At 40.6% G+C, this 25907-nt stretch overlaps 1 protein-coding gene across 1 annotated transcript in view; it reads left to right on the top strand.

The window, feature by feature from the left end:
- greb1l (GREB1 like retinoic acid receptor coactivator) overlaps positions 1–25284 on the top strand; it is a 52982-nt gene extending 27698 nt beyond the window's left edge. Inside the window, exons 3-34 of the mRNA XM_042498453.1 lie at positions 1561–1720; positions 2620–2793; positions 2898–3074; positions 3211–3387; positions 3509–3631; positions 5868–5990; positions 7460–7597; positions 7722–7847; positions 8391–8528; positions 10178–10363; positions 10572–10871; positions 10961–11089; positions 11652–11786; positions 12347–12547; positions 12675–12855; positions 13577–13766; positions 14746–14882; positions 15066–15408; positions 15985–16100; positions 16551–16783; positions 17212–17777; positions 17906–18011; positions 18139–18285; positions 18739–18878; positions 19058–19219; positions 19347–19551; positions 20674–20836; positions 21002–21217; positions 21310–21451; positions 23097–23297; positions 23838–23976; positions 24446–25284. Of these exons, the coding sequence (XP_042354387.1) occupies positions 1564–1720; positions 2620–2793; positions 2898–3074; positions 3211–3387; positions 3509–3631; positions 5868–5990; positions 7460–7597; positions 7722–7847; positions 8391–8528; positions 10178–10363; positions 10572–10871; positions 10961–11089; positions 11652–11786; positions 12347–12547; positions 12675–12855; positions 13577–13766; positions 14746–14882; positions 15066–15408; positions 15985–16100; positions 16551–16783; positions 17212–17777; positions 17906–18011; positions 18139–18285; positions 18739–18878; positions 19058–19219; positions 19347–19551; positions 20674–20836; positions 21002–21217; positions 21310–21451; positions 23097–23297; positions 23838–23976; positions 24446–24609 (5835 nt within the window). The 5' untranslated portion in view covers positions 1561–1563 and the 3' untranslated portion in view covers positions 24610–25284. The remainder of the gene's footprint in view (positions 1–1560; positions 1721–2619; positions 2794–2897; positions 3075–3210; positions 3388–3508; positions 3632–5867; positions 5991–7459; positions 7598–7721; positions 7848–8390; positions 8529–10177; positions 10364–10571; positions 10872–10960; positions 11090–11651; positions 11787–12346; positions 12548–12674; positions 12856–13576; positions 13767–14745; positions 14883–15065; positions 15409–15984; positions 16101–16550; positions 16784–17211; positions 17778–17905; positions 18012–18138; positions 18286–18738; positions 18879–19057; positions 19220–19346; positions 19552–20673; positions 20837–21001; positions 21218–21309; positions 21452–23096; positions 23298–23837; positions 23977–24445) is intronic.
- Positions 25285–25907: the final 623 nt, after the last annotated feature.

The raw sequence follows: 25907 nt of genomic DNA, 5'->3' as shown, positions 1-25907 counted from the left end.
GTTTTTAGACTTGAATGAGGGGTTGGAGCTTTTCCCAAACAGCTCAAGTCTTCAACCTGGGTCTCCACTTGGCTGCTCTGGGGTTGATGAAGAACGACACTGGTCTGCACCGGTCAAATGTAGTCTAAGGACAAACATGGAAGGTATTTCAGGCCAAAATCATGTGTCAGGAAAGCAGCCAACACTCCCTGTTTTATTTAGAAACTCTGAATTACTGGCAAAAGCTGATCTGAGTGAAATGTTTTGACAAAGTGGTACATGGGAGTTTGAGTAGGAAGCTCCACTGTGTACTAAATGGACACCATGCTGGAGTGTAGCCACTGGTCAGTGCTGCTCTTTCAACACTTTTGGAGAGCTTTCTATCTCTCTTTCTTTATCCCTCCCTTTGTCTCTTTTCTCTCTTCTCTGAGACTACACGCTCAGCCCTCTGTCCAGCTGTCAGCTGCCACCAGAGAGCCAGCCAACCTCAGGCCCACGCAGCCGACCCCGGCAGATGTCCCAGAGTGGACACTGGGGTGGCGGGGGCACGGGGGCAGAGCAGGCAGAATGACACGACAGACAGACGGAGAAAGAGCCAAAAACTGGCCTCGGCCGTTATGTTTGGGCTGACGTAGAGAAACTGCGAGAGTGTGTGTGTGTGTGTGTGTGTGTGTGTGTGTGTGTGTGTGTGTGTGTGTGTGTGTGTTTGAAAATCAAATGCCAAATACCTTGATATCAATGTTGTGAAAATATTGTAGTGTTGACTTTTGCTGCTTTCACAAAATATTTACACAATGTGACTTTTGCTAAATAATCATCAGTAATGTAGATAAAATTTACACCTTCCACATATGCAGATATTGTATATCTATTATTGATAGTTGCACAGGATAACTGAAATACACACATGGTGTGTAGTATATTTACTGTAAAAAAAGAAATATAACTGCACAGTAAGTGGTAAAATGGCATGTTACTCTTTATAAATGAAAAGAATATGGATATCTACACATCTATCTATCTATCTATTCAGAAAAATCAAAAAGAAGAAAAGAAAGAAAAAGAAGAGAAAATTGGAAAAAAAAGAAAACTATTTCACTTTGGTGTAATGCAGAATTTAAAACCAGAAAAGGACAACACTAACAATATTATGAAATCTCAACTCTAACCCAATATCTAGTCTTGTATCACAACTTTGATGTAATAATTAAATATTGCCCAACCCTAAGCACACATATGTTGAGTGCATTTGTGAGCTGTTATTCAGTGTAGCTGTTATTGTAATAGTTTGGTCTCAGAGTAAAATATTTCCAACACATTCACTCAGACCTCAATGTGACATTTTTGAGTTGTGGCTGAAGCTCTGGTTGATATCTACTTATGAATAACCAGACTATTGACATCCCCCCCAAAGGGTTATAGAGGTGTTCATCTGAAAACATGAATACATTTGTGTGTAACACCTGCTGCTGGTTCGCCATCTGTAGAAATCACTATTCTTATGCAAGGAACTAATCAATAGGTAGAGATTACAGTGCCATGGCCGTGCATTTTTGCTCACGCTTCTCTTTGCTCCCACAGATAATGGGGAATTCTTACGCCGGGCAGCTGAAGTCTGCTCGATTTGAAGAGGCTCTCCACAACTCTATCGAGGCGTCACTGCGCTCCAGCAGTGGAGACCCACAGCCCATCTTCACACAGCTCTACCTTGAGCCGGAAACGTATCCTGGTAATATGGAAGGTAGGAGTCGCAGGGGTGTACTTGGCTGTGATGTCCCTTTTAGTTATGATTTGTTTTATCATCCAAAATTGAAAAGTCAAATGTAAATATGAAAGTGCAATGTTCCCACCCAAAGCACTGACACCATATGAATACTGAGATATTGAGTCAAAGCTGTATTCACATGGTTCAACAAATTTCAGTAACACTTTATTATTAGGGACTGAGCTTTATGTTTTAGAGTTGGGGGATAGCTAGGATGTGACCGAGGTTTTTTTTTTTCTATATTAGGACCCTCCCCAGAGCTACAAATATTGTTCCCTGAGTGACCAATGGAAAATGCATGACACTCCCTCCACCATAAATTACCATATCTTACAGTTTCTGGCCATTACAAATGGAGTGATTTTGGAGATTTTTAAAGAAAAATCCCACTTGCAAGTTTTGGGGTTCTGAGAGTGTTGAAAATAAATACAAAAAAACAACCATATAGAGTTAAATGTGAAACCCCTCCTGTCTCATACATAACAAACTGTGTAGGAAGTTTACCAAAAATAACTGTGACAAAAAAAAACCCCATAACAAACATGTTTCCTAACTAGCATCATACTGCGTACCATTTTGAATCATCAGAATTTTGTATTACCTGCTGGACCTGAGCAATGACATGACTTGTCTTGCTCTCTTGTGATTTTTGTGACTGACATGGACACAAGTGACTTACTCCCACCTCTGCTAAAAGACTCTCTAGGTTACTGTTCCATAATTCGCTATAATTCCCTATTACTAGTACCAAATTACAGAGTTGTTTTGATGAAACTTAGTACATTTTTTAGGAATTTGCAGACCTGAGAAGTACAATGTTACCCATAATTCTAACACAGCTCTAGTAAAAATAATCGATTTAAAATATCCATCAGATGTGAAGTCGAAAGCCGACCTTCATGGTGGGGAGCCGGCAGGCCACGAGCTCATGAACGGCCACTCCTCCAACGATCTGGAGGAGCTGGAGGACGACGATGACTCGGACAGCAGCAGCCCTCCTCTTCCCTACTTACAGGCCCCTGCACCCGACGGCTGCTGCACGCTGGACGGTATGATTTCTGTCTTTGTTTCAATCTGCCCTGAAGTTCTTCTTTCTTTCTTCAAATGTCACATCTGTTTCATCCTCTGACTGAAAACATCCTTCCTCCTTTAGGGTTCTGTCAGGCCGGCAAGGACCTCCGCCTGGTCTCCATAGCAACAGAGCCCATCGAAGTCCCAGCAGGTTTCGAGTTGGTCGGCGCCAAGTCCCCCAGCGTCCCCGAGCACATATTGGTTTGTGCCGTTGACCGACGTTTTTTACCTGACGAGAATGGGAAAAATGCACTTTTAGGTCAGTCTGCTCCACTGATCTTACAGATATGAGAATCATTTTAGGTTCCCCGTAGAATAAGTACACAATACTGGACTGTGAATATTGAAAAATGTAAAATGGTACAATAATTTAGTTTTTTTTACATTACTTGCAGGTTTTTCAGGAAACTGTGTGGGCTGTGGAGAAAAGGGTTTCAGATACTTCACTGAGTTTTCCAACCACATCAACCTGAAGTTATCCACCCAGCCCAAGAAGCAGAAGCACTTAAAATACTACCTGGTGAAGAATTCTCAGGGTGCTCTGTGCAAAGGACCCCTCATCTGCTGGAAAGGTAAAAATCCCTGCTTTTTACTCCTACATTCATATTATACTCTGATGATGTGCTGTGTCCGTACTGTTTGTCACAGTTTTTTTCTTTTTTTTTTTGGTCATTCCTCTCTGCTCCTCCTCAGACTGTAAAACCCGTCAGTTCTCCAGCAGCGCGTCGACGTCCAAACCCAGCTCGTCCTCGTCTCTCAGCAGCAAAGAAAACGGAGGCGCCAGTGGACACAGCTCCTCTCCGTTCTCCCTTTCAGGTGGGACTTCCCGATGCACAAATAATCAGTGATCCAATTCAGGCTTGACTTAAATCTGACAAAAGTTGCGTTGCACTTTGTGCCTCCATTCTCTTTTTAATGACAATCCGAAATGTATTCCCCAAATAGAGTGATTGCATCTGAAGGTTTATGTTGTTGCCATAGAAATAGGTGGTGATGTTGGTGGTCAAGCCCTGAAATTAATTAGCTGAAGCTTGAACCACTGAATGTAGCTATTCTTGAGTGCGTTTGTGACAAAGAGGATTCTTTTTCTGTCTCATTTTGAGATGCTTTGGTGTAATGGACATACAAAGAGTTAATTTCCACAGCAAAAAAAGCCAGTCCTTAAAAGATTAAATCTGGTAACCCATCAGCTATCAGTTTGAAGCACCTTGACGTCACCCTCTGGTGTGTGTACTACTGTTTGAAGCCTCGAGTTTGGCATTTTGGCTGTTGCCATTGTGGTGTTTTGGATCCAGAAGTGACCATATTTGGATGAATAAATGAAGCTGTGGAGGAGTGAGTGGTGGATCTTACTCAGACAGCCTGTCACTCAAGCAGCCCTGCCTTTAAATATGCATAACTTTTGACCTTATTAAAATGTAAACAGTTGAGTAATTTAGCAATAGAGCCCAAAACCGTCTTTTATACCAGGCTGTCAACATGTTTATTTCTGCTGTAAAATTGGGCATTGTGACACTGGAGGTCTATAGGGATTTTTAGGGAGTTTTGGAGCCAACCTCAAGTGGTTTTTAATTGAACTGCAGTTTTGGCACTCCTGCACTGGCTTCATTTATCAGCCTCAGAGGTTGCTGCTTGGTCTGAAGAAGATTAGTGTCTGGGGGCAACGGTCAATATTTCGTGAGATCCGGTGTAACAAGCAGATATTCAGGTCAAGACTTCCTCTTCTTGTGCACCAGTTATTTCAGCTGATCTCTATAAACAGATATCTGCACATGAATGCAGATACATTCAAAAGAAAAGCTAATATAAAGCTAAATTCTTTTCAGACAATAGCTGATTCAAGATTCAAAGGTCAAGAAACTTAATTGTCTATCACATAATGACAGAAAATCACCTTCAGTAGGGGGCCCCAACAATATGAAAAAGCATTTACACCCATGAGACTCATAACATCACAAAAAGTCACACAAAAGTTCAATAGAACAATAAAAACACGTGTACAGAGCCACTTTAAAAAAGAGTTTTCCTTTCTTGCCAGAGTTCTCGGGTCTGCTCCAGTTAGCATTTTGGCCAGCGGTGCTCCCTCTTCACACGGGTTGTATGCCTGCTGCTAAAACGGGATTGGTCAATATGACTCTCAATACAAGCGGACAACACACAGACTAGAAACGGAAGCCAGAACACTTCTGAAACCAAAATCTTGCTCCATTGCCTACAGATTCTGGGTACATATTATGCAGATATATGTTAACAGAGATTTTTTTTTAAAAAAAAAATGAGGAATCAACACTAGTCCAATTAATATTCCCTTGAGTACAAAAATAAAAAAAATAATTAAATTTTTTTAAAAAAAATGGAGATCTCTTATCAAAACAAACCAACAAAAATGTGATCAATATTCCCTGGATTTTACAAAAAAAACATGATTTAGTGAAATAATAATACCTGTTTTTGCAAATGAATCCTTTTTATCAGAAGTAAATATTTTTATTACTGCTTGCAACAGTTTTTGTCATATTGCAATATTTTATACAGAAAAAGGAAATAATTTCTTCATGTCAACCAATAATTGCATCTCAGAGACAGATTCTGTCTGTAGATGTTGATGGAAATGTTTCTTCTCTGACCTCTCACAACAAGAGTGCCTGTTCCTTCTCTGATTGAAAATAAAGCTCCAGGGCTTACAATATTGATTTGCTGTGAACCTGTGAGCTGCCTGTCAGCAGAGATCTTGCACATTAATGTGTTAGACAGCTGTAAGCGTAACCCCTCGTCTTAAATCTCCTGACTGCTGCGACCTTCAGGCACACCTTCAGGCAGAGAGGTCGCTGGTTGAACACCGTAACATGTACTTCTCAACCTCCAGTTAAAATTATCATCTAAAAGGAAAAGGAGAGTTATAGTTTGGTTTCATTTTGCTGTGGAAGATGGATGCAGAAAAGTTGCCGTTTGATTAGTAGCATGAAGGCCAAAGGCAACCCAATCAGGTAATGGGTGTTTGAACTGCAGGGTGTATTTTAATGATAATTTATGATCTTGTTTTTACTTTCAGATTCTCCACCCAACAGAACGACGCAGGCATCCTCTGTCTTTTTTGGGAGTCAGGACCTCAGCAGAGACTGCAGTTTCCTCAAACCTCCGTCATCCACACCTGGCAACAAGACTCTACCAATAGGTGAAGCTCTTTTTTAATACATGTGATTTAATGTTGTTTTATCAGCTAATCCCTGTCTAACTGATATATTATTAACCCTTTGAAACCTGAGCAAACTGGTTTGATTTCTTGCAAAAACATGGAGAGAAGGCAACCTTATAAAACATGGCCCAGAAAATAGAGATAAAAATTAATAAAGTTTACAAATTACAAATTAATTAGTAAACAAATTACTTAAAAAGAAAGAAATCAAGAAAGGTAAAAAAACAAACAAGAATTGACCTTAAAAAAGATGCTGACAATTAAGAACAATTTTTTTTTCAATAACATAATTTTAAATATACAGTTATACGATTTATGAATATAGTTTTCTGTTTGTTTTTTTTTTTAATTCCGCCGTTACTACTACTACTACTACTACTACTACTAGTAGTAGTAGTAAATAATAATAATAATAATAATAATAATAATAATAATAATGATAATATTTTTAATAAGTCTAACCACCTTTGACCAATTTCTTGCCAATTGCTCACTGCTTTTCCCGCATTATTTAGGAAGAAATCAAACCGATTTGCCTAGGTTTCAAAGAATTAAACAGTTTGTAAAAAGCGTTTGACAGAAGAAAACTGATGTTGATCCAGGTTTGAAACACTTAATCTAGGAAAAAAAGGAGATAGATGATACAAGAGAAACACACTTGAACATTACATCACATTCCTAGTTGTGTCCAGGCTTTGGCGGAGGCATTTGCAAGGACTTGGTTGCTGATAATCCTTTGCCTTTGCAAGAGTTACACTGATATGGCCTTGCATTTATGCTGAAAAGGGTTGCTTAGCTACAGTATGTGTTTCAGCATAAGGCAGATGGAGCTGTGGCTGACCATGGAGCCTAGATTAGCCTCTGCTACGGCCTGCTTAGACACACACACACACACACACACACAAACACACACACACACGACAAACAGATGCATGTGTGTGTACTTGTATTTACACACCAATCAATACTGAAGGAAGGAATGCTGTAATGACTTTTTAAGGCTTTGCTATCCATTAGCTCCTTTACAAGGTTGTGATATTGACAGGCAAAGGCTACACACACCAATCAATGTTTTAGTGTATTGCAAACACAGTGAATATGAGATTGCAAAATGTCCAATCCGGTCATTGGCAATAGACGGTCATGCATAGGAAATCAATAAGCCAATATTAGTGCTGACTTATTTTTATGTATTGCTCAGCACAGTTACAGATATGACAATAGGTTTTATTTTAATAGCTCAACAACTATTAGGCAAAGTCCTATGATTTTTTTTTTTTACACAGACAAGCATGGTCTCCACCCACAGAATGAATCAAAATTATTGGCTCATAGTAAAATAACAGTTCCTTTAGCGCCATCATCAGGTCAGTATTTCAACTTGTCTGATTTGGTGTATGATATGTAATTTTTAAAATGATTAAATTCTCATGCATGTGCATCTTCAGTACCCACAGCTCTGAGGGTGAACGGACCGACAAATGGCCTGAGTGTTGATGGCCGTCCTCCTTTATTGAGTCCCTCCCAGGTCTCTTTAGGGCCTCAGGGTCAGGGGTATCGCACTGCTGACTTAGGAGACAGTCCTGGTAAGTCTCTCTCTTTGAGGAGAGAGAAAAAGTCACATATTTTTGAAGCAAACTGTGTGATATACTCCTTTTTGTCCCCTTTATTTTCTGTTTTGATGTTGGTCTCTGGATCTGTTTTGTTTAGTATCCAATGCTATGAACTCGGGTCCTCCAAAGAAGCGCCACCGGAGCTGGCATCCCAACTCGTTGGTACCTGTCCCACCCACAGCCGTCCCTGTTCCAGCCATCCGGCCAATAGTCTGTTCTCCAGGTCAGTTCACGAACCCAATCATGACGACTCTTTGAGCAGAAATGGGATAAGTCAGTGTGTGTGCAGGGTTGTAAATTGACCCTCTTATGTCATGTGTCTTCTTTTAGCTCATTTCACTGTGTGTGTGTGTGTGTGTAAGCACGTGTGTGCAGAAATGTGTTTTTTGTGCACTTAGGAGCATGTGGTGTTAATACCCTGCCTCCCTCTGGGTCGGAGATGAGTCTGCCACATCCTTGATGTTCTCTTGTTGTTACACATGATTCACCCAATATCTCCATGGAGACAGAGATGGAGAGACTGTTGCAGAAATGGTTAAAAAAAATGCATGACTCAGGAACGCTTCTGTTATTTTGGTTACATGTTCAAGCATCATTTGAAATAAATTTTCCTTCCTGCTTTTTTTTTTTTTCAGTTGTAACATGAATGTACTGTGATTACAGACAACAGTCACAGATATTACTGCCATGTTTCTGGATTATGTGAAACATGAATATGCTGTTGAGTGATATAGTATGGATGTGTAATTTCTTTATTTCCCTCCAGGTTCTGTGTTAGGAGTGTCCCCTCCTCAGCCACAAGTGTCAGGAGTCATTCAGCCCCAACCTATCACCGCTGGAGAGACGGTCATCGTCCCCGACAACCTGCTCAACTCTTCAGGATTTCGCCCTGTCATCCTTATTGGTAAAAGCTTAATTTTAGTAATCTGCTCTTTTTTTAGTACTGCAAAATGAATATCATCCTGCAGGACATAGCAAAATGATGATGATTATCGGTGTCAGAAAAACAAAACCAGAGTTTGACCACTAAGCAATATAAAGTTATCAGGAAACCAACCACCAACAAAGTTTTTTCAGAAGAGTATTTCAATTTAGCAGCTGACAAAATGTCTCTCATCATAACACTGATACCAAATATTTTAATGTTTTAACTGTAAAGACTGAATTTCAGTAAGTGAGTTCATGTAGGTTCACCCATTTCTGAAATATATTTTAAATATATATCACACTGTAAGAAGAAAATTATTGTTATTCTTGGTGTACACACATTTTTCCATTGAACCGTCTGTATTTTAGCACATAATTGGATAACACAACATATTTTAAATAAAATGTTATTCATCTCTTGTTTTGATTTAGTCCTAAAGGTTAGTTCGGTTCGCCATCTCCTATCCAGCTTGTCACAGCTACCTTTTGTAACTGTGTGGAAATATTAAAGGAACACTTCACCCACAAAATGACTATTGTTAAATCAATAAGTCATCCCACGTTACTTTAAATTTCTGAAGATAACTTAGTTTTTCTTGTATGCTTCCATGTATAATGGGGAACATGCTGATTTATTGACTGATTGGGGATGAACTTAAGGAAATAGGAGCCATGTTTAACAACAGCAAAACATATCAAAATATAAGTTTACAAACTCATACACAACTCGTGTAGGCATAATCCAAGCCTCATTTATTCTGTCATATGCTCAGTACTTATCTCAACACATGCATTTTCGTTAAAATCAAAACTATCTAATCTATCTAAACTGAAAGAGAAGCTTATCTATGCTTTCTTTAAAGCCAGACTCCTACTACATTATTTTAAACAAAAACACATGTGTTTGAGGATTACAGAACATACAACTGGATAAATGAGACCTGGGTTATGCTGCAAAAGTTGTGCGAGAGTTTGTACAAATTAATCTTTATTTTGACACATGTAAACAAAACGCACAAATAAAAGCAAACAAGGCGTACAGCAAAAGTAATGAACAAAAACAAAAAGACAAAAAACGAAACAAAAAACATCCTATACGTCAATCTCAATAACAAATACTCAAGCCACTTAAATTTAAATATCACATGTTCGAAAAGGAGTAGGAAGAATTACACACTTAATTATTCCCTATAATTTAATTATATCCCTATATATACATTCACATTCTACAACAACTTCCCAAATTTTATATACAAACCTCTACGATATCTGAGATTTTGTAAATGGATGTTTTGATATCGTTTTATTGTTGTTAAATGTGGCCCCCATTTACTTCAGTGTTTTTTTCTGTTTTGGATTCTTCATTCACCATGGAGGCATGCTAGAAAAACGAAATTTTCTCCACTAATTCAAGTTGACACAGCATGACTAATGGATTCACAGAAAATCATTTTGTGGTTGAAGTATTCCTTTAAGTGTCTAAATATCAGGCGTATACTCATAATAACTGTTAACTTTATACAATGTTCTACAATTCAGTTAAGCAAATATCAAGTTGTTAGTTGTTGTCCTATAACTATGTCTACTATAGTTTTCAATTTGTCTAATGAAAACCTTTCTTTTCAGGGCATGGCACTTTACCTTATTTCTATGGGAATGTTGGGGACATAGTTGTGAGCCCTCTGCTGGTCAGCTGCTATAAGAGCAGCCAGCTGACTGAGAAAACCCTGGAGACGCTGGGCCTCAACAGCAGCCAGCTTCTCTCTGTGGAGACCATGATTCTGCTCACGTTACAGTATCTTGCACGTTTAGGTAAGCAGCCTCGCTGTCAGTGGTATTTGCACTGACATTTTGCTTGTTTGCTGTTATCAAACACACAGGGTAGTGAGTGGGGTGGATGACCTGGAGGTGCTGACTTCTTATCTAAAAAAAAAACACTGCAAAACAAATATCTAATCTTGTCATATGCAAACTTTTATATCACTGGTTTCGTCTTGTCGTGTTGGAATTTTTCCCGCAGGCTTGGAGCAGATTCCTCTGAGGGAGGAGCTGGAGCAGATTGTATTGAAGGCCATGCTGTGCTGTCCCAGGGGTCCTGCCATCTCCCCGTCCCAGCTGCCCTGGTTGGCTCGGCTGGAAGCCAGTGTCTCAGGGGGCAGCGTCCAAGTAGTGGTCACCCATAATTCTCTGGGAGAAGGCATCTCTGAGTCACTTCGGTCTCTCAGCGAGGGTCCTCAACACCAGAAGTGCATGCCCACATATGTAGTCATTATATGTGCCTCCAAAATGAGCGGCAACGAGTTCTGTGTGCTTGTTTTGGGTGAGTGTTGGTTGCACATGAAATCATTAAGCCTGGTTGCTACTTAGTTACCGTGAATCTAATCTGAATGTGCGTGTTATGTGACTCAGGAAAGTACCAAGCTCGGGCCTTAGCAGAGGGAATGCTGACTACAAACGAGTTTCTGAAGGAGATCAGCTACGAACTCATCACAGGGAAAGTCAGCGTCTTGGCGTCTCACTTTAAGACCACGTCGCTAGGTGAGAGCTGCGTCTACACAACATGTACTTGTTTTTGTTGCAGTAAAAAAAGCATCCAAAAGATTGTAAAATACTGTCTTACCTAAATGTTTGCCAAGCATTTTATCAGTAAATTTACACAGAGCAAAATATTATACTTGAAGTGACAGTTTACCCCAAAATCAAAAATACATATTTTTTCTCTTACCTTTACGGCTATCTGTCGGTTTAGATTGTTTTGGTGGGGCTGCAGAGTCGTGGGTGTAGTGCTCCAGCACTCGGCAACTCACAACAAAACAATCTAGACTGACAAATAGAGCTACGGGTAAGAGGAAAAATATGTATTTTGGGATGGACTGTCCCTATTTTATCCAGCTCTATATAATGAACTAAACTAATCACAAGACAAGTTTGGCATTATGAGTTTGTCTGAATTTCAAGGACTAAAGTAGAACATGGTGTCTACATTTTGTATCTATTTTATACAGAGGCTGTGCTGAATATCAAGAGAATATTCATGTTGTAACAGCTTGCATGTCTGGCTGAGTGTCTTTGTGTGACTATGGTGACCCGTTCTTTTTAGGGGACAATCTGGACAAGCAGCTGGTGCGATACCAGCGGCGTCGAAAAGGACAGGTCATCCAGCCTTTCCAGGGCGATGCCGCTGACCACATCCACTCCCCAGAGGCTGCCAGCATGTCACCACCATCAGATAGAGGTTAGACTGCAATTTATCAGACTCACTGAATGACTTGGTTCACCTGCCAGGGCAGATTTTTTTTTTTTTTTAACATTCAAGAAAAATCAATATATTCTGCATAGATCGTTAGATAGCTATTTTACTTTATTTTTATCTGTTGTTTTTTATCGTATTTTATTTTTGTCTATTTTGCTTTATCTTTATATATTAATTATAGTTATATGTTCATTTCTTTTTTATTTTAATCTGTTTTTTTTCATGTTTTTATATTATTTTGTCTTTATTTTTTTATCAATTTTATGTTCATTTTTTATTTAAATTTATCTGTACATTTTGTTGTACTGTTGGCCCTCTGAACCTCTAATCTACATATGGCTAATAAAGTAAAATTGAAAAGTTTTTGCTCATTTGGTGAAAATGACCAAATTCTCTTGTCAATAAATTACAATAAACGTACAGCAATATTTGTGAAAGACAGCAGTATCCTCCATGTTTTAAATTACTAGATGTTAAATCTTATTTTTGCACAATATATTGATAACTGTACTGATACTTTCTCCCTCTTTATTTTCCTGCAGCAGAGCTGTTGAGTAAGGTCTTCCAGATCTATCCGACCCAGCTGAGCGTGGCTCGGAGTCTCCTCTCTCAAGTCTGCTCCATCGCTGACTCAGGAACCCAGAATCTGGACTTGGGGCGATTTTGTAAAGTGGACTTTCTTGTTTTGGTTCCTCCATCTCACATCCTGGTACACCAGACGGCACAGCGCATCCGACAATCAGGTTTGTGTACATCATAAATAACAACACAATAAAGTTTCTGGGAGGATTTTTGCACATTGGTTTTAAAACTTTCCATGCTCAAGACTCGGTGTTCCAGCAGTGTTGTTTTACTAATTTCTTGTTTCAGGAGTTCTTGTCGACCTGGGAATCGAAGACGTCTGCTCAGCCCACCAGAAATCAGACAAGTACGTGGTGCGTCTGGACGGTGACGTTCACACCAAGATGGAGGCCTTCATGAGGAAAGTCAAGCAAAACCCCTACACCCTGTTTGTCCTCATCCACGACAACTCACACGTCGACCTCACAAGGTAAAATTACCCCACTGACACTACTTTGCTTTGTTGATAATCCAAATCTGTGTGAGAAAACGAAATGTTGTGGCGGTGAATGTGGCCTTGTCCTTTTTCTACACTGATTAAAGTGCAGAGAGGAGAACAGCTGCAAGCAAATGAAAACAAATACAGCACACAGTATCTGCAACCTTGAATTTTGATCAAATGTAGACTGGGTTATTTTAGATCACAAATTTGTTTTTGTTTTCTTTTATTTTTTAGAAATTATATTTTAAGTGATATTTGAAACACTTTTTGCCGGATTTTATGTTGATGCAGTTTGACATTTGTAGGCATTGTTTTTTTTCGTTAAAATAAGGTGTTTATTTTTTTCATCCCCTGACATCAACATCATAGAAATATACATAAATATATATATATGTTAACTTTACATAGACATTCAGTCTGATATACTTAAGAACATTTGCAGACATTTTGCATTCCTGTTCAGAGATTGTTGCTACTGCTGCCAGCTGCCACGGTCTTATTCCAAGCTACTCTTGTTGCTGCCAGAAACATAAAATAGATCACTTCCTGTTTTCCCGGAGGGTTTTTCTTGGGAACGACCTACAACATACTGGGCAGTTAGCAGAATAAATGTAAAAGAAGCATGTCCCTAATGGAGTTGTTATTTGCATCCATGTTAAATGTTATTTTCATCAAAATATTCAAACACTTTGTCTTCCTTTCTCCCCAGTGCTCTGTCAGGTTCGGTGTGCCATGGCGAGCTGCAGGGTCTGGCTGACCGTGTGGTGAACTGTCAGGAAGTCCTCGATGCCATGAACCTCCTGGTCTTGCAGGTCAGCTGCTTCCCGTACACACTGCAGACTCGCCAGTCCCGCATCAGCATACACAATGAAGTTCACTGGCCCTCCAACGAAAGTCTGGTGAGTATTATTCTAACTCCCCAAATGTTGTGAATGCACAGAATAAGGCCTGCAAGTCATCATTAAAGAATGTCTAATACTTGATTCTTTAAAAAAAAGCCATAGTTCAGTTAAAGTCATTTAAATGTCATTATTATGGCAGCATGCTGAGGCCAGTTTTGTGGATTAACTTCTCCACCTGGTGGACTTAGATTTCACCTACACTATCAGGAGAGGTAACTTTATCCTTATTGACTATTAAGATATTAAATTATTTATCTTTTAGGGCAGTCTAGAGGTATGGAGTCAAAAAAAGTTTCAAAATTATCATTTCCTCTGAATTACTGCATAATTGTATTTATTCTATTTAACTCATGTTAAACCAGTCTTTTTCAAGGGAGACCTGGCTAAGACAGCAGCGTAGGAGAAGTTACAGACAAATCCACAATAAAAAACAACAGATATCCAGTAACATGTAGAGAATTAAAACACCTACTCTCAATGGCAAGTATAAGAACATTTTTAAAGGCTCACAATCAAAAGGGTTGCAGACCAGTGGAATTTTTCATGATACCAAAACTGCAAATTTTAGCAAATATCCCTGTATTATAGTAGTAACAGTGTTTTAATTATTTTAATAATCATTATCAGTTACAGTAACCCCAAAAAGATTGAAAACAGGAAGGTTTTTTTTATTTTTTTCTAAACAGATGCTCCATTACTACTTTCTAAATGAAATTTGAAACCACTTTTTTTATTGAAGTGTGTGTTAGAAGTCAGCTTTAAAACCCATGCTCTATAAGATGTGAAAAACTTGATTACACTTATTAATAATATAATTGTATTAATTGAGCAAGAGTTAATGTTTATGGGGAAAATATACTTTGAGGGGGTTAAACATGCACAGAGTCGTTTTGATCCAGGAGCATTATTGCAGTTCCTTGAACATAACAGGAGGGTTAAGAGAGTATGTCATGTTGTTACTATCATTGTCTTCCAGCAGGGGGAGCAGTCTCCTAATGAGTTGCTCTACTTTGGCCTGAGGGACTACAGCAGCTCCCTGCAGTGGGGCGTGGCCAGCCCTATTCTGCGCTGTGATGATGCATTTGAGAAGATGGTTCACACACTGCTTGAAAGGTCGGGGTGGTGTCAGCACACAGAAATCATTAACATATATCAACATGTCACACAAAATCAAATCTTATACATGTGTGTTTTCTGTCATTTTGAAATGGCATTTTCTGGAAGTGTGTATGTCAAAAAATGTCAGAATTGCATCTGTGTTTTCTAAAAGACATCATAAAATGCTGTGTTTCCCAGACATCCGCACCTGCACAGCATGGTGATTCGCAGCTACCTGCTGATTCAGCAGTACACTGAGGCCATGATGGCTCTGACCTCCTCCCCGTCCCTGAGAGACCACATCACCCCAGAGACCCTGGCCATGGTGGAGGACCTGATCAACGCCCCCAGCAGAGAGGGCTCCCAGGGCCGGGGCCACATGCTGCTGGTTCGAGTCCCCTCGCTGCAGCTGGCGATGCTGGCGCGGGAGCGACTGGAGGACGTGAGGGACAAACTGGGGCTCCAGCTGTGCTTTGCTGTGCTGCTGGGAAGCCCCGCCTCCGAACTCAACCTGCCCAGAAACTTCACCAGTCGCCTCAGGGTGAGAAAAAACTGTCACATGAGTCTTTCTTATTATATTTCTGTTATATTTTAAGTATTTATGCAACATTGCTATGATGTATTCAAGAAAGTAACACTCAAGTGTAATAATAAATACCAGGATTTAAATGAAATTGGATTTTATGGAGAAGTCTGAAGTGATTATCAGAAAATTGACTTCCCAGAACTCACTTATCTCCTTTTCTCAGACTTTTTTTTTCTTCTTGCAACCTAGAGATTAATCTCAAAGCTCATTTAAAGCACCAAGTATCTCCACTGAAACACCGCCAGTGAATGTTTTTCGGCTTTATTCTTAGCTCTTTTGAACAGTGTGACTGATTCACATCTTAAATAATAAAGACTCCATTCTGCTTGCTTAAAAATAAATAGAAAAATATCTTATTTAATAAAAAATTTGACATGATATCTGTAAGAAATGAAAGGAAAAAATAGTCCTTCGATGTCCAATTTCATATTTAAGTCCAGTATCAGCCCAGCGTGCATCATTAATCTACTTCTAAATTATATATACTTAACTCAGCAGTAAGTTATATGTAATCATTATGTTTTGCTGCAGGCGTGGAGAGGCTGTGAGAATGAAGACTGGGTACCGCACACTTATGAGGACCTGGAAGGGCTGCCATGCATAGTTATCCTCACAGGGAAGGACCCTCTTGGAGAAACTTTCCCCAGGTAACCTTACACCTCACAATAAGTAGATTGTTATGGCCAATCATGGAAAGTATTGTACATTTCCTTTTAGCTCATCTATAATTCCTCTTGGTGTACCATTGCCTTTTCTCTTAACCCTCCAAGTGTTATCTTACACGTCTACATTCACCCAGTGTGGTTGTCTTCTTTACAATAGAGGTTCAGTTACGTTTGTCCTGCACACAGTGTACCAGTCCTGGATTGTGTATCTGTGTTGTGTCAGCATCAGTAAACCACATTAGATTGGAAGCACAAGCATTAAATACATTTCTAATCAAATTTTGAATGTCATTTAGAATTTACAAATTATTTTGTTTTGGCTTAAAATGCCCCAAAATCAAAGATCTGTGAACAAAGAATTCACAAAAAAATGAAAATCCAAATATATAAACTTTTCTCAGCAACAATCTCCTCTACACTTTTACCATCTAGGTCCCTCAAGTACAGCGACCTGCGTCTAATAGACTCCAGCTACCTGACTCGCACAGCCCTGGAACAGGAGGTGGGTCTGGCCTGCACCTATGTGTCCATGGCTGTGGTCCAGGAGCCCAAGAAGGCCACGGCCCCTCGAGAATCGGACGGAGAGAAGGCCGCCCCCAGCTTGAATGATGGAGATGAGCTGGAAAGGCCTCAGAGCAATGGCAGCGCTGCAACCAGAACTTCTGGTGAGTCCCACCAGAATTTTAAAGGAATACTTCACCCCCAAAATGATCATTTGTATATCAATTACTCACAAAGAGAACTTTGTTTTTCTCACATAAGATTTATAATTATAAAGTTCCAGACATATTCCCTCGTTTTTTGATAATATCTAAGAATCCAGTCCAGATATTTTTCAGGTCATTGTCTTGTCCCTTTTTCAATTAATTTTTTTTAAGACATTGTGGGATTTTTCTAAGTTACTCTTTGCATTTTTCCCCGTGTATTAAAAAAAAATTAAACCAAGGTTCTTAGGTTTCAGCGGTTTAAATGCTAGTGAAAGGCGTCTGAACACACCAGAAGAAAACTGATGTCCAGCTGTTAAAGGGTTGAGTAATATCTTGATATTAGCCTTATTTGTATCTGTATTTCTCCTTTCCTTGTCTCCACTCAGGCTCTTTGGCCGAGAATGGTGTCAGTTCATCTGACGTTGCCGACTCTTCCCAGAAGCCCTCCACTTCCACCTGCCCACCCGAAGGTGCCGTCACCTCGGACATAGGCACGTTAACACAAGGCCTCAAGCAGGAGTGCGATTCCATGGGAAGCCAGCTCCCCTCAAACACCTCTAAAGCCTCCAAGGCCCCTCCCTCTCTTTACTCCAGTTCCTCCTCATCCTCCCCGTCCCCATCGTCCTCCTCCACCCAGAGGCCAAGCCAGTCCACACAGTGCGGTCGAGACTCTAAACCCACTCGGGTGTCACCACGGACGGTCATCATGTCGCGGGCTGCATACAACCTGCTGGCGGGGGAGTCGGGGAGTCAGTTGAGCTCGTTCTCCCTGCTGCCTCACGCAGATGTAGCCTGGAGCAGCCCGCTTAGGCCGCTTATCACTCACAACTTGCAGGGGGCAGAGCAGAGCATGTACTACCGCCAGTGGACCATCGCCAGGCAGCATCACGCCGACTACGAAGCCCCATCTGTACCACATCCTCGACGCCTGCTGCTCAGTGGACCCCCACAGGTAACAAAACACAAGTACTGCTCCCTTTATAAGCACATTTAAATACTTATTTGCATATTTTACTAATTATACATCTGAAAATCAAAGTGTAACATTACAGGGATGATATTTTTTTTGTCCTTTACTAGGTGGGAAAAACTGGTGCCTATCTGCAGTTTCTTCGTATCCTCTTCCGAATGCTCATCAGACTGTTGGAGGTAGATGTTTATGATGAGGAAGAGGAGGAGGAAGAAGGTGAGGATCATTGGGATTTATCTGACTTGTTTATTCAGTGATAACATAAACACACCATGAGGAACCAAATGTCAGATTGTGTCTGTCATGCTAATTTTTAATGCTTTGCTGTTCTTTTCATCTCCAGAAACATCAGAGGTTACAACTCCAGTAAATTCCCAGCTTCCTGACATTGAGGAAGTTCGAAAGCTGCCCTTTGACTCCAACCCCCGGGACCCTAAGTTCAGGAAGGCTAGCCCAGTTTACAGTGACAAGATGCCAAAGTCCTTAAAAGGTCAGCAGAAATATGCAAACACATAAAGACATTTTCATCTGGCGTTTTAAAAACAGCATGGATGTGACTTTAATATCTAAAGAACGGTGTGTACGATTTTGGGGGATTTAGTGGCATCTAGCTGTGAGGATTGCTGATTGCAAGCAGCTGAAACTTCTCCCAGTTAGATTTCCTTCAGTGTTCATTATTCAGGAGGTTTTACTCTAAGCCAAATTATCTCCAGAGGTCTCTTCCTCTCCAAAACACTCAGTTTTTACTAGTATCCGCAGAGGTCTTTTTCTCTCTGAATCAAATGCTTTCAACCAGTAAAAACACTGAATACATTAGAGAACATTAGAGAAAACATATTAATTACATTATATTCAATTTTGTCAGTATATCCACCTAAATCCTACACCCTGGACCTTTATCTTAAACTCAGAGAAAGAATGTGAACATGTTTGATTTTTGCAGATTTCAAGCAAGAAGGCGAGAGTCAAACACCAGCAAAACGAGAGACCAAGTCTATTCGTCTGAGCAGGTTTGCAGCCCACAATGCCTTTCATCACTGCGAACAGTGTCACCAGTATTGTGAAGCAGGCCCCGCCACACAGGTGAGTGCACACACACCCACATCAATCATGATGACTTCAAACATTACTGACATTACAGATGCACAGATATCCCAACCTGTCAAAATACTGTGACACTTGAAAACTTCAGAGCTTCCTTCTCTCTTTGTAGTCATACTTAATGGCGATCTCTCTGTGTTAATAATGCATGTGTGCTGTAGCTGTCGGAGTGCACCTTCCACGCTTTCACCTTCAGCTCGTCCATGCTGGGGGAGGAGGTCCAGCTCCAGTTTGTCATTCCTAAAGCCAAGGAGCAGCACTTTATCTTCAGCCAGCAGGGCAGCCACTTGGAGAGCATGTGTCTGCCTCTGGTCTCCACTAAGGTTAGTTTAATAAATACATTTGTGTTTGTGAATAAATGCATAAATGTATGGAGAGGGTGGGTTTGCACATCTCTGTCTGCTGGAGCTCAAATCTGCTCTTCTTTCCTTCCTCTGTGTCTGTCTCTAGGATCCTGATCTGCTAAAGAGTCCAATCTTCACACCGACTACAGGACGCCAAGAGCACGGCCTACTCAACATTTTCCACGCCATGGAGGGAGCCAGTCATCTGCACATTCTGGTCGTCAAGCAATTCGAGATGCCTCACTACAGAAAATACTGGCCCAACCACATTCTGCTGGTCCTGCCGGCTATGTTCAACAATGCGGGAGTTGGTGAGCAGCTTATTAAACTTAGATGTCTTGCATTTGCGTTAAAATATATATATTTTTTATCCACCTCACTTATCTGGGAAATGTCTCATTTCACTAAAAATACTATTATAGTATCATTTTCATAGTTTTATTGTCATGTCTTCACTATTACAGTACTTTGCCTCTAGTTTTATTTCCTATTAATATGTTTATTGCACGCACCAAGCATCAAGGCAAATTCCTGAAAACCAAATTAAAAACCTAATTGTGTATTGAGTAAACCATTTAATCACACAAACACAATAAACTAAATCTCCCTAATGTTTAACAGATTTTTGGCCTTGAATAATACCATTTTCCACCAAAATTAGAGCTCATGTGCAGGTGTTTTTGGGAAATTAGTCCTTTGTACGCTTTCCCATTACATACAAAAAGACAGATGCTAGTGGTTGTTAGTGTGTTTTTGTCCAGTGGGAAAGGAGGCTAAGGTTGCCCTGTGGATATTTCAGACAAACATGTTTGCGGTTTATGTTTGTGGTTCAATGTTTCTCTCCAAAATGCAGGAGCATATGTCCTTTTGTGCGGGCACGATACAAACTCACTCACAAAAACATTACTCCATTGCACTAATAGTGGTGAAAAACAGGGTACCTTTAAATCTTCTCTTTCTCACAACTTATCTCTGCTGATAATGAGTGACTTATAACAATGAGTGAGCAACCTCAGTCATATTTACAGTAGGTAAAAGGTTAAATGCTGTTTGGAGTTAGTCCATCACATGGAAACATCTGCAGGACTATAGTCTGATTTGTAAGGAAGCCAATCAGGTGACCGTCTGAAATGGGTGTAACCAGGATGATCAACCTTTCACCCATTTTGTCTAACTAAAAATCCTAAGTGTCAACATTGCTGCCTGCCAACATTACTGTTTACTGTGTATGGAACATGCATTTTCTGAACTGCAAGAATTCACCTGAAATGTGCAATGCATACACACATATGCAAAATGAATGCTCATCTTTTGCATTTGATTTACACTGCTTCTTTCCTCCTGCAGCACTGTGTTTTAGTTGGCGGAAACTGAAGGTGTTTTTGAGGAAGTATAAATGGAAAAATTGACACATGCGCTCCTGTCTGTTCAAGGTGCCGCCCGCTTCATGATCAAAGAGCTGTCATATCATAACCTGGAGCTGGAGAGAAACCGACTGGAGGAGCAAGGTGTCAAGAGGCAAGATGTATGGCCTTTCATAGTCATGATGGACGACTCCTGCGTGCTTTGGAACACCCACCAGCCAGCAGACAGCAGGTAGTAATTGATTTTTATATATAAAATTGTCAAAGAGAGGAGTAGCATAGTTTTTAGATTGTTTTTAGAATATTTATTCAGAGGAAAGAATGTAAAATATGTATATATTTCTTCTATATATTTCTTTCTTCTCATATATGCCCTGTCCTCTGTTTTCTCTCTCAGTGAGACATCAGATGGAACCAACGTGTCTCTGAAGACGGTACTGCAGCATATGGAATCCACACCGAAGATCTCCCTGTATGCAATGTGCGGTACACGCAGGTGGAGCAGCAGCCTGGCTCGCAGGTCTCCCAGCCACCCGTTCAGCCGGTGTCACCTCCACGACTTTGTCATGCTTAATGTGGATCTGACACAGAATGTTCAATATGACCTCAATCGGTAAGTTCATAGAGGACTGCATCAATCAGTCACTCATTTGGCGATTTGTGCAGCGTCTCAATCTCCTGGTGCTGTTTTGTTCCTGTGTGCAGGTACAGCTGTGAGGAGGTGGACTTTAATCTACGGGTGAACAGCAGTGGGCTGCTGCTGTGTCGATTCAACTACTTCAGCCTCATGAAGAAACACATTCCAGTTGGGGGAAACAAAGACTTCCTTGTCAAACCTAAACTCATGGTGAGTTTAGTGTTCACAAGATAGATGGTGTAAGATAACAGATGTGATGTCGTACATTGGTGCGTGGACTTCAACCCCCCAAAAAGTGCGCCAGGCTTTGAAGCCAATTTACATAGTGACCAAACAGGGGAATTACAACCTGAGCCCATCACAAGATGTCAAAAACACATTTTCCAAAAGACTTGATTGTGAAAGAAGCGTTTGTAAATCAGTCAATCCATTTTTTGGGGCAACACAATCCCCATTCAAACTGAGCACTAAACCATAAGTAGCTGGCTCAGGTGGCACAGGTCTCTCGTGCACTTGCTCAATGAGCGGAATGATGCAGAAACAGCGCCCATCATTTGGGCTATTTTATACCCCACAATTGAACGTTTTTGGCTTCATGCATCTTTGAGCAGCTTTTATAGGATTGAACAGGGCCTCGCCTCCAACACTGTATCCAGTTCTCTTTCTACATCCATGGTGGACTCCCATTGTGAAGCCTTGAGTTTGGCATCTTGACTGTTGCCATCTTGGAGTTTTTTGAGCCAGAAATGACCATATTTGAACGAAAGAATGGAGCTAATCCTAATGCTAGCTGCTAGCTTAATTAACATGGTACATTTACAGTCTATGTAAAATAAAAGACTGTGTTGAACTGCTATAATGCTGTAATGCTAAATTTAGTTTGCAAAAAACATTTAAACAATATATTTATCAGAAAAACTGAACATCCGACCCCTCAGGGGGCCTATTTATCACAACTAAATGCTGAACAAGACTTTTTGGGTGACCAGAATATTAGATACCAAAATGTTAGATATAATATAATTCTGGATACTGGGGGGTCATGCCATGGTTACATTACCCTCGCCAAAATTTTCGTTGGGGTAAGGCCTTTTCAACAGACGGCAACCACTGTAACTCAAAGTAGCCAAGCCTTTAATTATGCATAACTTCAAGCACATGGTAAATGGTAAATGGACTGCACTTGTGTAGTGCTTTTCTAATCTTTTGACCACTCAAAGAACTTATACGCTACACGTCATGTTCACCCATTCACACACACATTCACACACTGGTGGCCAAGGCTACCATACATGGTTCCACCTATTACTCATTAACCTAGTTACATGTACTCTCACACACATGGCACAGCTTGGGGAGCAATTTGGTGTTCAGTATCTTGCCCAAGGATACTTTGACATGTTGACTCAAGGATTAAACCACCAACCGTCTAATTAGAGGATGACCCGCTCTAACTTTGAGCCACAGCGGCCTCAATAACATTTGAACAGATCAGTTCATTAAAAATGTAACCCCTGTTCAGATGCCATGAACAGGATAGTTAGCTATACAGACTAAACATGTTTTTTGGGTTTTTTTTTTTTTTACTAGGCTGTATACTTGTCTACTTCTGCTGTAAAGTTGGGCATTTTAACATAGGGTCCTATGGGGACTGACTCTGGCTTTTGGAGCCAGCCTGTCGTGGCCATATAGGGAACTGCAGTTCTTGGCATTTCTGCTTTGGCTGCATTTTTCAGCCTCAGAGGTTACCGCTTGGTTTGTTTGCTGTATGCTTATTTGTAAGTTGGTTCAAGTTCTAGTGAATTTATTATTATGAAAGACTATCTAAAACTAAACTGCTCTCTTCTCTCCCTAGGAAATGGAAAACCCTGCCCCAATCAGCCCGTCACAGTATGTCTGCGCACCAGACAGTGAGCAGACCCTCCTGGATGCCCCGGCCCATTTCTTGCTTGAAAAGTTCCTGCAAAGCTGCAGCCACAGACTGTTTCCCAAGGCCATTCAGAACAGAAAAAACCCAGTTCTGTCCATCGACAGCTACCTCAACATCAGCCCAGAGGTAAGACCTCCCTGGAGGTTGCAGTTGAAAGCAGCAAAGCAGACTATTACGATCACTCTTCAACTTATTCCTATACAAAGAGTTAAATCTACTGTGAAAACATTGCATATACTGCACTACAGTGTCAGAGGAATCTCTTATGTGATAACTCTGGGGAAAAAATGATGACTGAGTTTATTTCAAATAGAATTTTTTCTAAGAAGAAACATGTTGCACAATATCACCATCTGTTTTACTCTGAACATTCTGACCTGGATCCATACACGTGTGCAAACACTGGATGCTCGAGTGCATATTTGTACTGTGCATTTGTGCATATGGGGTGACACACTATGCACACCCCATTATTTGCATGCCTAGACAGGTTTCCTTCTGTAATGGAAATAAATCATGTTGCACAGTTGCACACAATGCAACCTCTAACTTTGCAACCTTAACTTTTAAAGACGAAAGGTTTCATGATGGTGATCTCCTTACATTTTCCCTTAGTTTGCTTGAGTGGGGTTAATGCAGTGTATCTTTTCATATCTTTTGTCATAGATTTCTGTGTGTTACATCAACTCTCGTCCACACTCCACCAACCTGAACCATCAGGGTCTGCTGTTCAGTGGCCTGCTCCTTTACCTCTGTGACTCCTTTGTCGTCTCTGGACTCCTCAAGAAATTCCGCTTTCTCAAAGGTGACTCATCAGTGCAGTTATTGCTGCTTCTGTTGTTGTTTGCTGTTGTTATGTCATCTTCTTCAAGCAAAGGTGTGGGTTTTGTTTCAACACTGGGGGGAACACATGGAATAGGAGATTTGGGGTTCCTCTGCTAGAACATTTTAAGCCTCAAACATGTAAATTTACTACATTCTGGTAAAAATTTTGTGCCCCATACATGTTACTAGGATTTTAGGATGTTTCTCAGATTTTAGGATTTTTAGGAATTTTAGACTTTTCCAGGATTTTAGAACATTTTTATGATTCTATTTTGATGCTGTTTCATGCACTCTGACACTTTTTGTTTTGTTTGTTTCATTCTTTCTATTGTCTGTTACCTGCGAGGGGAATGCGGATGTAAATTAGCAGTCCTGCTAAATCAATTAAATAAGGAAAAGGCTTTTAGACTCCGGGTCTGATTGTTTTTAACCTTTCTACATGTCCACAGGTGCCACTCTCTGCGTGATCTGCCAGGACCGAAGTTCCCTGCGTCAAACCATCGTCCGACTGGAGCTGGAGGACGAGTGGCAATTCCGCCTGCGGGACGAGTTTCAGACAGCCAACTGCAGTGAGGACCGGCCCCTGTACTTTCTGACTGGCCGCCATGTTTGAACCTTTAAACACGCTGGACCTTACTGCTCTGCTGCAGAAACACAATCAGAAATGAAGAAAGATTTGATTCCAAACCAGCCAGCAATCACAATTCTTGCCATTCCAGTGGAAGGTCAGAGGGGATGTGCTGGAGCACAAGATCCAAAGTGCCCCGCAAGTGGACACAAGGCCACCTGATATGGCTTTTTCTTTCACCTGTACTGCCACAGTGCACTATGCCTGGCTCTGAGGAGGGTCAGCGCGTGGTTTAACTCTTGCTTGTAGCTGGACTTTTCTCCACCTGTGCTTGTGTTCTACTGAAACAGACTTCGCTGTGGGGGAAACAAGCACAGCTGAACTTTATTTGTTTTTTTTTTGTTCACAAAAATGGACGTTCTCTGATCAATGATGTGACTATTTGAAGATTGTATGTGTACATGGACATTGACTACAGTATGTCCAGTTCTGGACATACGTGTTTATCTCAGGGTTTTAATGGGAGATCCAAGGGAGGTTGCTTAAAGTGGTAAATCTTTTCTCCAAGTTCACCGTGAATTTTTTGGCATTAACTTGTGTTGTGCACCAAAGACATCTTCAGCTGCCCCTTTTCTCTCCTCGCCTGCTCTGCCTCTCAAACTCCACAAAGCTCAAGACTCAGCTCGCAACATTAAAGGGACAGTTCACCCAAAAAAAAATCTAAATATGTATCTATCCTCTTACCTGTTGTGCTATATATAAATCTAGATTGTTTTGGTGTGAGTTGCTTAGTGTTGGAGATATTGGCTGTAGAGATGTCTGCCTTCCCTCCAATATAATGGAACTAGATGGCACTCTGCTTGTGGTGCTCAAAGCACCAAAAAAAATACATTTGAAACATTCAACAACAATGTTTCTTTCCAGAAATTATGACTCTGTTATTCAAGATAATCCACAGACCTTGTTGTGAGCAGTTTCATTTAGGAACTTTGTTATTTTTAAGAAACTACACCTGCCAACCATATCCAAGAGCAGAAAGAAGTTTGCTTCTACGCGAGGACGAGAAGCTCCTGACAGCACAAGATGTAAACACTAATGGTGTCCTCCTCGGCTGACCTGTAATGTGAGCTCAGCGGGGAAAGGGAGCTGGCAGTAGATTCACTCTTCTGTCTGCGCAGTGATATGGTTGGCGCGTGTAGTTCTGTAGAAAAAAAATTCCTACACAAAACTGCTCACAACAAGGTCTGGGGATTATCTTGAGTAATGATTTCTGGAAAGAGACATCGCTGTTGAGGTTTTTAAATGTGTTTTTTGGCACTTTGAACACCACAAGCCAAGTGCCT

The sequence above is a fragment of the Plectropomus leopardus genome, chromosome 12, assembly GCF_008729295.1.
Source record: "Plectropomus leopardus isolate mb chromosome 12, YSFRI_Pleo_2.0, whole genome shotgun sequence".
NCBI lineage: Eukaryota > Metazoa > Chordata > Actinopteri > Perciformes > Serranidae > Plectropomus > Plectropomus leopardus.
The sequence above is the reverse complement of the archived record's forward strand: the minus strand, read 5'-3'. Positions and strand labels throughout refer to the sequence as shown.